Source organism: Limulus polyphemus, unplaced genomic scaffold, assembly GCF_000517525.1.
Source record: "Limulus polyphemus unplaced genomic scaffold, Limulus_polyphemus-2.1.2 Scaffold489, whole genome shotgun sequence".
Lineage (NCBI taxonomy): Eukaryota > Metazoa > Arthropoda > Merostomata > Xiphosura > Limulidae > Limulus > Limulus polyphemus.
The window spans coordinates 200,300-212,630 of NW_013666099.1; the positions used below are offsets into that span (position 1 = coordinate 200,300).

Genomic DNA, 12,331 nt, shown 5'->3' on the forward strand with positions numbered 1-12,331 from the left:
ATGGGGTTGGACCCTCTTATGAACACTGTAAGGTCTTGTGTTGTTTATGCAGGTGGTCCACTAGTTCCTCGTAAAGCTGAATGCAACGAAATCCCATCTTTGGTTCTTGGTGGAACAGTGTTCCACATCCTCTCCATAATTCCATGGGTAAGTGGAATTCCCCTTGCCCACTTAGTGGGGGAGTAAAGTCAACTGTTTGTAAATCCAGACTGGATGAGTTCCGGACTTTCGTGGAGTATGGCTTATGATCCCTTCAATCCAGACCTGGATGTTGCCTCTTAGACTTCTTCAGGTTGATCAGAATGATTGTCCACTTTGGTGTTGCTTTTTTTTCTTTCATAAATTCGGTGGTTTGCAACACATCATTCTGTGGTTACTGGTAGGGATCCTATCACAAAGATATATATATATATATCTGCAGTCCAACTGCCCTGGCCACCAACGTGGGATATGGGTACCATGATCCCTTAAATCCAACCTGTGTTGTGGAACCTTGGCTGTTTGGTTGGAGCTGGACCATCACACTTGTATTATATTCCACCCTTTTCAATTTTCTGTAGTTCTGGGTGAAGAGCATACCTGTTCTGTATGTAGTGCGGTGTTCCCCACTTTGATACCACTTCTCATGGTACATATTTGTTCTATGCAGATGCTTTCTGTATAATCTCTGTCCTCACCAGCCCCTCTGCCTTTTCAATGTGGGATTCTAGCTACTAATATCAGCGGAAGTATGTACGTTTGGAAATACATTTCCAGTTTAAGAAAATGATAACTTTTGTACCTAACAATACAGCCCACATGTTTTATTTTTTCCAGGGTAGCAGCAACCCACAGTCCAATTATATTTATAGGTACTGGTGAACATATAGATGATTTTGAACCATTCAAAGTCAAACCTTTCATCAGTAAACTGCTAGGCAAGTACTACTATCAATAGGTATACTTTGATATCAAAATTTTCTTTTTTGTACAACTTGCTAAGGAAAAACCACTTACTGTGCAGAAATATATATTTTAAATCAAATGCAAATATAAAAGTACTGATTATAGTACTGTATCATGCTTTTGTTTCAGTATAAGCATAAAGTATAAATATATCTTTCACAATGTTAGGAAAATACATAGGTTCAAAACATTTATTTAACACAAAAATAAAACCTATAACCTAAGAGCCTTTGAAAGGTGAAACCTTTCTTTGGGCCCCTGATGAACAAAGGTTCAGTTCACCTTTTGAAAGCACTTGGGTTATAGGGTTTTGTATTTTTGTATGAATATATCTAACATTGGAGAAAGAAATACTTTCAGCTGGGGGCGGGGAGTTAATCCTTTGGTGAGAGAATATACTTAGATATAGATAATTGATATTGATATTAGCTTAATTCAGCTGCTATAATGGAAGAATTATTGTAATATTTAACTTATCAAAAAGACATGAATGCATGTTGATTTTTTTGTTATAAAAATTAGTTATTTTCAGGTTCATCATGTATTTGTAACATATAAAAGCAAACTTTTTGCTTGTGTAACTCAGTTTTCGAAATACATTTGTGTATAGATTGATAGATAGAGATATATATAGATATAATAAATAGTGAATTATCAAAAAATGGTCCAGGCATGCCATAGTGGTTAACGTGCTGGACTGTGAATCTGAAGGTCCATGGTTTGCATCTGGTTCCTGCAAAACGAAAATCATGGTGAACACTTTAGGACTGCGAGTGTGTTATAAGAGCATCGGTCAAGAACTGTATACTATTAAAGTAGCCGAAGAGTTGGTGGTGGGTACTTTTAACTAGCTGCCTTCTTTCTAGTCTTTTGGTTCAAAATTAGGGATGGCTAGCTCAGTTATCTCTTGTATAGCTTTGGACAACTATAGAAAAAAACAAGTTAAGATTGTACAGATGCTGAAACCATAAAAAGTACAATTTTAACGTGTTTAAATTGGTTCTTGTTAAGGCATGATTCTCATCCCTGAGTTGTTCATCCAATATTTATTGTCTTCTTACAGCTGTTGCTGTTTTGAACTGAACACATAATAAATTAGTAGTCATTAATGTTTTTCTTGCTTGATGAAAATGTGAATAAAGAAAATATGCCTTAACATTTCCAAAGAGTGATATTTAATGCAAAATAAGAAATGTTTGGATCTTTATTTGAGCACTTTTTAACATATATGTCATTCAAATTAATTTTAACATTTTAAAGATTATTATCCAAACACCATGCAAATTGTACTAAGGGTTTAGAGAAACTCGCCATGGTACATCATATTTTTGACTTTATTTCAGGGAAATTGTTCAATTCAATAATCACTGAAGTACAATACTCCTAAGTATCAAATTATCTACATGTAATCATCCACTAAACTTTCTTTTAAAAAGTTTGTGTAATTACTTGTATGTATTTTCACATTAAACAAGATTTCTAAAATATAACCTTTACTCTCATGTCTTACTGACTTTGACACTACTTTTCATCAGGTATGGGAGATATTGAAGGTTTAATTGACAAAGTGAATGAGTTGAAGCTAGATGATAATGAAGAGCTGATAGAAAAGTTAAAACAAGGTATGGTTAAACTTTATGGATAAAGTATAGTTCATCATACTGTTAAAATTCTTTAAAGAACTTTGTCCTTTAATTTTTTTAGAGAGAGGTTGAAGTCGTATAATTAAAGTTAAGTTTTGTTTTTAAGAACTGAAAATGCAAATATCTTTGTTTTATGGGAATTTTGAAAAGGCAAATACTGCTATTTTAAAATTTAAACAAACTATAAAAACTTGTATAGAATGAAGGATATTTAAATTATTAAATAATGAGTTGGTTAAACTTTGTGCAGGTGCATATCTTGTTTCCTCTATTTTCTGTACCATGATTTTTAGATCATATTTTCCTTTTATAAAATCTGTCCCTCCCCCCAAACTTTCCAGTTGAGAAACTGTAAACATTTAGATTTAAGTACTTTAGTTCTTTGAGATAATAAATTGCTGTTAGTTTGAATATTATTCAATAAACTAAAATCCTTTTTTTATATATTTACTTATTTTGAGTTTGTAAGCATAGAAATATATCTTTATTTTACAGTTTCTAGTAGAAAGATTTTTTTCTCTTAAAAACCTAGAATCAATTAAATAATTTACTTGAATATTTATGTGACTTAAGTTTAAAGTAAAAAATAGTTTTGATGAATTGAACAACGTATTAGTATGTGTGTGGAGGGTGAGGGGGACAGTCATTGAAAAAAGTTTTTCCAAAAGATCTTCCAACTACCACTCAATAGCTCAAAATAACAAATCTACCTCCAAAACAATTGTTATTGGGTTACTAAACTTTTTTCATATAAGTAAAATAAACTGCTCGTATTAAAAAAGTTGAAACAAAAAAATATATTTAATTTTTAGTTAATGTCATTATCTTACTGCTATGGCCAAAAACTACTGTTGCTGCTATAGATTTTCATATACTTTTTAGGTGAGTTTACTATCAGAGACATGTACGAACAGTTTCAAAATATAATGAAAATGGGGCCATTCAGTCAGATTATGGTGAGATTTGTTACTAATATTTCTAACAGTAGATTAACTATTACATTTGCATGTATCTTTAATGTTGGCATTGTTTTTACTTTTAATTGATCTTTGTTTATGTTTGAAGAAACTGGTCAAAAATCCACCCCTTCCCAAAAAACAAGTTGTGGTGAATTATAATTATTTCAGGCCAATAAAACTTAGGTGTATTCACTAACTTGAACTGAATAATTTAAAATATAAACATATCTCATTATAGACAAAATTATTATTACCCAACATTATTAGTTTAACTGTTTCATCAGAGTTTGATTTAATTGTTAATGTAATATTCATCTATTTGTATTCAAATCTTATAGGGGAATGTTTCTAAGATTCCATTATTTAAATTATTTGACCCATAAAAACAAAGTTGCATGATAATAAATACTGACCGCTTTGTCAATTCTCAAACTTATGTTTGTTTGTAGGGTATGATTCCAGGGTTCAGCAGTGACTTCATGACGAAAGGAAATGAACAAGAATCTATGGCTAGACTTAAGAAACTAATGACCATAATGGATAGCATGAATGACCAAGGTGAGTATTGTATTGTATTGACCATATTGAATGACCAATAAATCACTTTAGTAGTCATGATGGACAGCATAAATTACTAGAGGAAATATTTTTGTACTATAATGGACAGAAAAAGTGACCAAGGTTTATATATATTTTTTGTGACTATAATGTTCAGCATAGAGAACAAGGGTTAATCTTCACACAAAAAATTAAATGCTGGATAAAATATTGAGAATGAATGTTTTTTTGTGGAGTTTCTGATTTAATTGTCCCCATGTTTTTATTAGGTTATAAGTAAGGTCAGAATTTTCCTTTATTTTTATCCTTTTGCTACTCCTTGAATTGGAATTAGGCTGTGTTTATTTTAAAGGATATATGTGGTAAAAATAAAGTGTGGCATGGGTTACTGAGTAGGTTTAGTTAGTTTGGATATGAAATGTTGTATTAATACATATATTGTTTTTTCAGGTAAACCCCTGAAAGATTTGTAAACCACCAGAAATAATTGAAACCTCTGAATTTGGAAAAGTTTAAACTAACCAACCATATATAGTTAGATCCACACAATATGATTTATATCTATTTTAAATTGTTTTATAATGATGATCAACTGATGGTAAATTAGCTGGTGTGCTGTATACCTAAATGTGTGCTTTCTGTGATTTTTTAACATTTTCATATGTGTGACTGTAATAACGAAGTTCTGCCTGTAGACTATCATTCAGCAACAGTGTTGGCATCCTTTACTGTCTTATTATACTTAGTTATCCCTTTTGTGAAAGGCTAGGTATGAAATACATGATTTCGTATACACATTTGCACATCTTAAATATTTATACTGTAACGTTTATTGCAGTACGTGCATCTTCACAAGATTTGGTACACTTTTAGTAAACATTACAAGTCTTTTGTACACAAAAAATCAGAATTTTTAATGAATTGTTTTTACTAAAGATTTGTTTGTGAAAACATCAAGTCTGTTTCACTACTAGTTGAAGTGTGAAGTGGTTTTCATGTTATGATTAAAAAACTATTCTTTGTCCCCAAAACCTCAAATATTATTTGTGTAATCTCCAAAACCTCCTAAGTACGTTTAAAACATTTGTTTTTAGTAAAACTTTATATTTTGTCTGTTATTTTCTCTACCCTAACTATACAGGGTTTGTCAATTTGACTGACCTCGTAACCACCATAAAAAATTAGGAAATAAATATAAATTATGCTTTTTTAATTCTAGAATGACTACATGAAAACACAAATGTTTAGTCTAAATAGCTTAAATCTCATAACATTATACATTTATATATATTTATTATTTTTATTATATTGATTTTCCAGTCATGCCTGGCTAATATTACAGAAGTTACAATGATTCAGCACACATGCACTCATGTTACCATATCCAAGAAAATAAAACTGACCTTTATAAAGTGACCTGTCTTGGCTGTGTTTTAGTGGATTAATATTTTGTAAAATACAGTCACATTTCATTTATAATACATTATATATGTATATATATTATTACTATTTACAAATAAGTTCTTTAAGTTATTTTTCTTAAAACATAAAGCAATAAATAAAGAAGTGTAGCAAACTATAATCTGTACTAGTTACGAACTTTGAACAAATTTGCTACTTGCCATAGGTTGCTTAGCCTTATCAAATTTCTCACATGGAGGATGTGAAACAAAATAATTTTTTTAGGTTTTATATATACATTTGAAATAACCAAAAACCATAAATTACTACAACAGTACCATAGAATACGACTAAAATTTATCATATTTAGTAACTAAGCTGTATTTGGGTCTAACAAAATATTAAATTTCGAGCCGATTAAAGACTTAACTTACCAGCTTTAATTCTTAAATCGAAAGAATGAGGTGATGTCATAATACTTCAAAATGGCTGAGAAAGCCACTAGGGGGACATTCTGAGCTTTCAGTTGGTTATTCACATATCATAGGCAGAAGTATGTGTACATAAGGAATTGTTTCCAAAAATGGAATAAGGTGGGTGGGATCACTGTGTGTGTTTCAGTACATGTGCGATATCTCAACAAGTAGTAAAGATAGGAGGTTCTTATTGTATATTCTAGCTTGTCAATATCAGCAATTTGCTTTCCTAATTTGTATGAACCTATAGACTTTGTATTTGGACATCACAAACATATAATTTGAAAAAATGCTACATTGAATATGCCATGTGACACACAAAAATTGATATTTAGGTGTGTTCTTTTAATATTTACTTTTAATTTAAGAAATTGACTAATGTATAATACTAAAATTTAACTTATAATCTACAATTTGATACCAAACTTATTGACATAAATTCATAAAATAGTAGGTCAATAAAATTTTGAATGCAAATCAACAAACGAGATGACATGGCCTTTGACCCGTGACCCTTGGAGATAGGGTTATAGTAGGACAGCAGCTATTTTGTCCAGTTGTGTTTTTCGTGACTCCTTAGTGCTAACAAATTCTCTACATTTAATTTTGTCTGGAAGTTACATTTGCAGTGAGAAAAAAAACACAACATACTTTTAATTTAGTAGCTGAATAATTCACAATGAAATTGATATAATAATTACTCTATAACTATATATATATATATTCATTAATAAGTAAGTGTATTAAACATTGTATGACCAAATTTATGTTAATTTATGTTTAAAATTGTATACGTACATAAGTATGTGTTTGTGTATGTATATATATATATATATATATATATATAACATTTTATAAACATAGACATCATATGTTTAAATTGGGGGCCCAATTTTTATCTGGCTTAGCAATTAAAGTTATATTGCCAACAGTTTGAAATTATGCACCGTAATGTTGTTAATTATGCAGAAAAAAATAGAAATTATGCATTGATTATGCATCGAAATTTAAGAGTATGCAGCTCTTACCTAAACAGCATAAAATAATATAATTTAAGAGGATGTTAGATGTAGTCAAATGCAACTGCACCATCAACAACAATTTTACTTTTTATGAAATAACAAACACACTTTTTTAGTATTCATATGTAAGTATAAATTTTTTATTGTATCAACATATATATTAAATTGCAAAAATTCAATATTAGGAAATGCATAAATAGGCATCTACCAACTTTTTAAGTTAACTTTCTAAGAAAAATATAATAATAAGTCTAATATGTATATAAACAAAATTGTTAATTTATTCCTGTATGTGTTCAAAGTTGCTGATATCTTGTTACTCTGTCTGTTCTGATATAGCTTTTATCTCAGATTTTATTTTGTATTAAATTTGAAGAGAATTGCCCTCCAGTAGCACAGTAGTAGGTCTGCAGACTTGCGACACTAGAAACCAGGTTTTGATACCCATGGTGGGCACAGATAGCCCATTGTGTAGCTTTGTACTTAATTACAAACAAATTGAAGAGAATATTTTCTGGTTGCTGATAATGATGACTTTCTCAGCTTTTATTATGATAAGTGTTGTAATTATTTTTCTCCTTTTTTTATGGGTGGGTCTAATGTCTTTTACTTTCAAACAGTTTGCATGTAAAAATATTTGTGACATATATGTTTTCAAACTAATGAACATAAGCAAGATATTCTTTATCAATTTATCTCATCCTTTTAGAACTTGACCACAGAGAAGGAGCCAGATTGTTCACTAGACAGTCTGGGAGGGTGATACGTGTAGCTAGAGGATCTGGTGTTACATCACGGGAAGTGCAGGAACTTTTATCTCAGTATACCAAGTTTGCTGCTATGGTGAAGAAGATGGGAGGAATCAAAGGCCTATTTAAAGGTAATGGACAAATCTGTAGAAATCGAATGTAAAAGTAAAAAAATGTTTTCTTTTTGACAGTACTAATGTTTCAGCTGAAGAAACTAAAACCACTAATTAGTTTATACCTACATCACATATTGTGAAAAATTCGTACAGTTCATCAGTTGCATTAAGAGATATTGACATAACAAGTTAGTTGCTAAACAAATCATGTTTCTTATAGCAATTCATTATGCAAATTCATTATTTTGAAATTTTTACTTTAAAATAAAGTATAACATGCATGATATGCTTGCATACCACAGGAGCACATGGTAACTGCTTGTGTAGCTAGCTAAGTATTGGCCAACCATTACAGCAATTCTAGTTTGATCTCATGTAACTGTGTTTGTTATATGTGAAGAAAACATTTTTACATGTTCAGAAACAAATTTTGGAAGATCTCCAAATCAGCCCCCTCTCCAGAAGTTGGATAAATATATGCACAAATATGGAAATTATCTTAAAAGACCAAGAATTCACCAATAAATTTGTGATAACAATATCCTGTTTTGTAGGTGGTGATATGGCCAAGAATGTGAATCAAGCACAGATGGCCAAACTTAACCAACACATGGCAAAGATGATTGATCCTAAAGTTCTACAGCAAATGGGTAAGATAATGTCATTAGGCTTAACTAGTAGATAGACTTAACTAAAACATTATTCTAGGCAGATAAAATAATATTATTAGATGAAAATAGTATTCCAACTTATCATATCAGTTCGATAAGATAGCGTCATTAGGCTTAACTAGTAGAAAGACTTAACTTAAACATTACTCTAGACAGATACAATAATATTATTAGATGAAAATAGTATTCAAACTTATTACATCAGTTCGATAAGATAGTGTCATTAGGCTTAACTAGTAGAAAGACTTAACTTAAACATTACTCTAGAGTGATACAATAATATCATTAGATGGAAATAGTATTTCAGCTTCTTACTTTAGTTGGGTAAGGCAATATCATTAGGCTTAACTAGTAAAGTAGACTTGATTAAAACATTAGTTAAATAAAATAATATATTTAGAAGTAACAGGGTTTATCCACTGGAGGAGGCAGCCGCCCCTTTTTGGAGAGTTTTGCCACCCCAGCTGCTTCCTAGTTTAGATATAGGGATTAAAACTAGTGTATTTTAGCTTTATAATCCTTTAAGGAGACTTAAGTTTGAGTACACAATACTGAAAGCATGGTGTTCTGCCTGTAACATCAGTGTTGTGCTTACTGTTGGGCCTATGACATTACAACATTTCCTAACTAATCAATACTTAATCATGGACAGCAATATAAGTTTAGATTCCAAAACAGGCTCACCTTCTCTCACACATAAGCTATCTCAATCGTTGTCTGCCCTCTAAGCATTGCTAAAAGAATTTTTAGTAATCAGTGCACCAGTTTCGTACCATTTCTGAATATATAAATATCATGTGACTACTCTCAACCAATAGTATTGAGTCACGTGTAACGGAACAGCTAGCCCCCCCTGCTATTCCCACCCAGTCCTCACTTTCTCAATTGACATGAAACAGTTTAGACGTGTTTAATTTTCCAAGTGTGACTACAGTTTTTGATTGTGCTTTGTTGCTGCTTCCAACAAAGTTTTTCTGACAAGTTCTAATTTTAGTGCTTGATTTCGTTTTCTTCCATGAATTTCCATTTGAAATTTTCTTGTTCCCAAATTTTACATATTTTGTATGAATTTGAGGTCTCCTGTGGTGGAAAATGATATTACCGCAACAGACAACAATGCACATTGCATGACTTCCCAGGACAAGGGATCGACTTTATCTGCTGAGGAAGTACATGCCTTGGTTTGTAGGGAGTTAGAGTCTTACATTCAGCCGGTATTTTCTTCTTCTTTTCAACATGACACTGTTTCTGAGGAAGAAGACATTCATTGAGTTGCCACTTTGGTCTCTCCTTTTTCAGGCACTTTCCCCCAGTTGGCAGCATACACGTCTTTCAGTCGGGAGAGACTTGTTATTCTCCTTCTTTTTTCCTCTAGCTTCAAGTTCTCCCAGGAAATTTGTGATAAGTTTTTCAAAATGTACACTTCACACCAGGTTGATGTATATGTGGTATACCTGGTTCTGATGCCCTTTGTGCGACTTTGCCCTTCTTTACACGTGGGAGACTTGCATATTTTATGTCATCAGTACTGGGACTTTGGTAAGTTAGATATTTAGGTGTACTTTGTTATCTATGTTACTTTAGTTGAACTGTACATTAGATATTGATTATTACTTTGTAATTTCTGTAAATTTAATCATTATGCATGTTCATTAATTTTACGTATTTTTTTAATTCATTATTAATAAGTATTTTCCCTAGGTATGTTTCGATTGTGTGTTTGTTACATATCTTAACTACTTGTAACATCTAATTTGTTGTTCTGTTTGTGTAATTTTTTCTCATCGTTGTTAACTATGTGCCTTCTCCTCTCCATTTTTTGTCAGCATGTGACTTAATTCAGTGTTCCTTGTCGTCTAGGTTATTTTCGATGTATAGTAAATTAGTTATTGCTTAATCATGTGTTTTCTAAATAATTTTCTTTGGTTTGCTCACTCATTTTTATTACATATTTTGTGGACTAAGTACATTTAAATGGTTTGTCCATTTCCTATTTGTAAGTACTTTATTAACTTTGTATGCTTGATAGTTTGTACCGTACTTATCATTACTACTAGTAACGTATAATTATTGTGTTTTCTCGATAATTTCTGTCAGTTGGCATGTTCGTTATTTTTACATTCTTTGTGGACTATAAAAATTTTGATACTTTGCCCATTTGTTGTTTGTCAGTCTTTTGTTTACTGGGTATGTTTTGATAGTTGGTACATTAGATATCATTACTACTAATAATACATATTCATTGTTGTACCTGAATTTTTTCATGAGTGTTCAATTTTGCCATTCCTTCCTAATTTTCATCAGTGTGGGTCTTAAAATTTTGCCTATTTACATCACTGATGTGTTTGTTTCTTTCCCATTTGTAAGGCTGAGATTAACTTTGGTTCCTTTTACTATGTTTGTGATCCTAGACAACTCTTTATATGTTTTGTCAGGGATACAAACTTTTGCCTGACTTTTTGACTCTATGAGTCTTGGATTATTCCTTTTCTGGTTTGACTGGCTCCTGCTTGCTTCCTCCCATTCTCAGTCCAAAGTTCACACTCCTCTGCTCTTACAAGATGCAGAATAGCTTAGTTTCCTTATGACAAGGGAGAGTCCTTTCTGACCCCCTCTCAATACCCTATTCATTTGGGGGGGTCTTCTTTCCAACTGCAGTTTGGCCCAGCCTCCTTCTCTTTGTCTTTGTGTTTGGAGCAAGCAGTTGACACGTCCCTCTCCTTTCTTATGGCTCGATATGTTCTATCTCTTTGGGGATGTGGACTTCCTTGAAAGCTCTTATTCCCATGGGTGAGACTCATATGCATTCCCTTTGGTGAATACTCCTTGATCAGTGGAACTTCTCCTCAAATCCCTGGCTTGGTGGTTGCTTACTCCACCTCATCCAGATTTATGTCTGTTCCTATACTCATCTTTAGGAGTTGAGGTTCTTACCTCAACTCCCTGGAGATTTCTGGTCTCTGGTCAATTAAGGAATCTTTCTCCATATCACCTTTCTCGAGCCTTTGGTGGTTCGTTGAGCCTTGTCCCACCTCCTTCCTCTCCTATGAAGGGTGATGGTTATGGTACATTCCCACCTCTCCACTTTCGTCACTTATACCACTAAGCCAGGGGGTACATGTTCCCGGTCTCTGTGCTTTCAGATATTGGGTCTCTTTTTTTGAGCCCATTGTAATCACATTGTGGTCTTCATTTCCCTTTTTTTGGCTCCTTCAATATGGTGGTTTGATTATCTTCAAACAAGATTCTCGTCACAAAGTGGTCCCTCGTTCCACAGATTTCGCCTCTCTCTGTCTTCATGCATGGTTTTATCTTGTCTATTGTCTCAGCCCGGGGTCTGACTCCATGTTTTGCATCCCTCCTTCCTGATCCATGATACCTGTTCATTCTGGGGAGTCATTTTCCACTTGGTTTGTTCTTTGTGCACCTACACCGGCCCTCCAACTTTCCAATATGGGATTCTAAGCTTTTGTGTGAATGGAAGTAAGTCCATTTCGAAAGTTAACATTTTCTTACACTTAAAATGTATTTCCAATAGTTACTTGCCTCTTTTCACACCCTTTCTTTCCATTAAAACTGATGTTTTTATTCTAGTACCTGCCAATTCTTGAAAGTGAGGATTCAGTGGATATACAAGAAGGAGCTAGCTGCACTATTATATTAGGTCTTCAAGAAATTAATGTTGCTTTTTTTAGATTGAAAAAACCCCAAACAACTTGTATATCAAAACAAAACATTAATTAAATTAAATAGTCTCCATTCTTATCGATGATGCTTTCCATATTACAATC

At 32.3% G+C, this 12,331-nt stretch overlaps 1 protein-coding gene across 1 annotated transcript in view; it reads left to right on the forward strand.

Annotated features, from left to right (window-relative positions):
* Positions 1-12,331, forward strand: part of LOC106458586 (signal recognition particle 54 kDa protein-like) — a 27,770-nt gene continuing 15,439 nt past the window's right edge. Inside the window, exons 1-7 of the mRNA XM_013918106.2 lie at positions 1-147; positions 794-917; positions 2,481-2,567; positions 3,471-3,544; positions 3,997-4,105; positions 7,714-7,884; positions 8,424-8,519. Coding sequence (XP_013773560.2) covers positions 1-147; positions 794-917; positions 2,481-2,567; positions 3,471-3,544; positions 3,997-4,105; positions 7,714-7,884; positions 8,424-8,519 — 808 coding nt within the window. The remainder of the gene's footprint in view (positions 148-793; positions 918-2,480; positions 2,568-3,470; positions 3,545-3,996; positions 4,106-7,713; positions 7,885-8,423; positions 8,520-12,331) is intronic.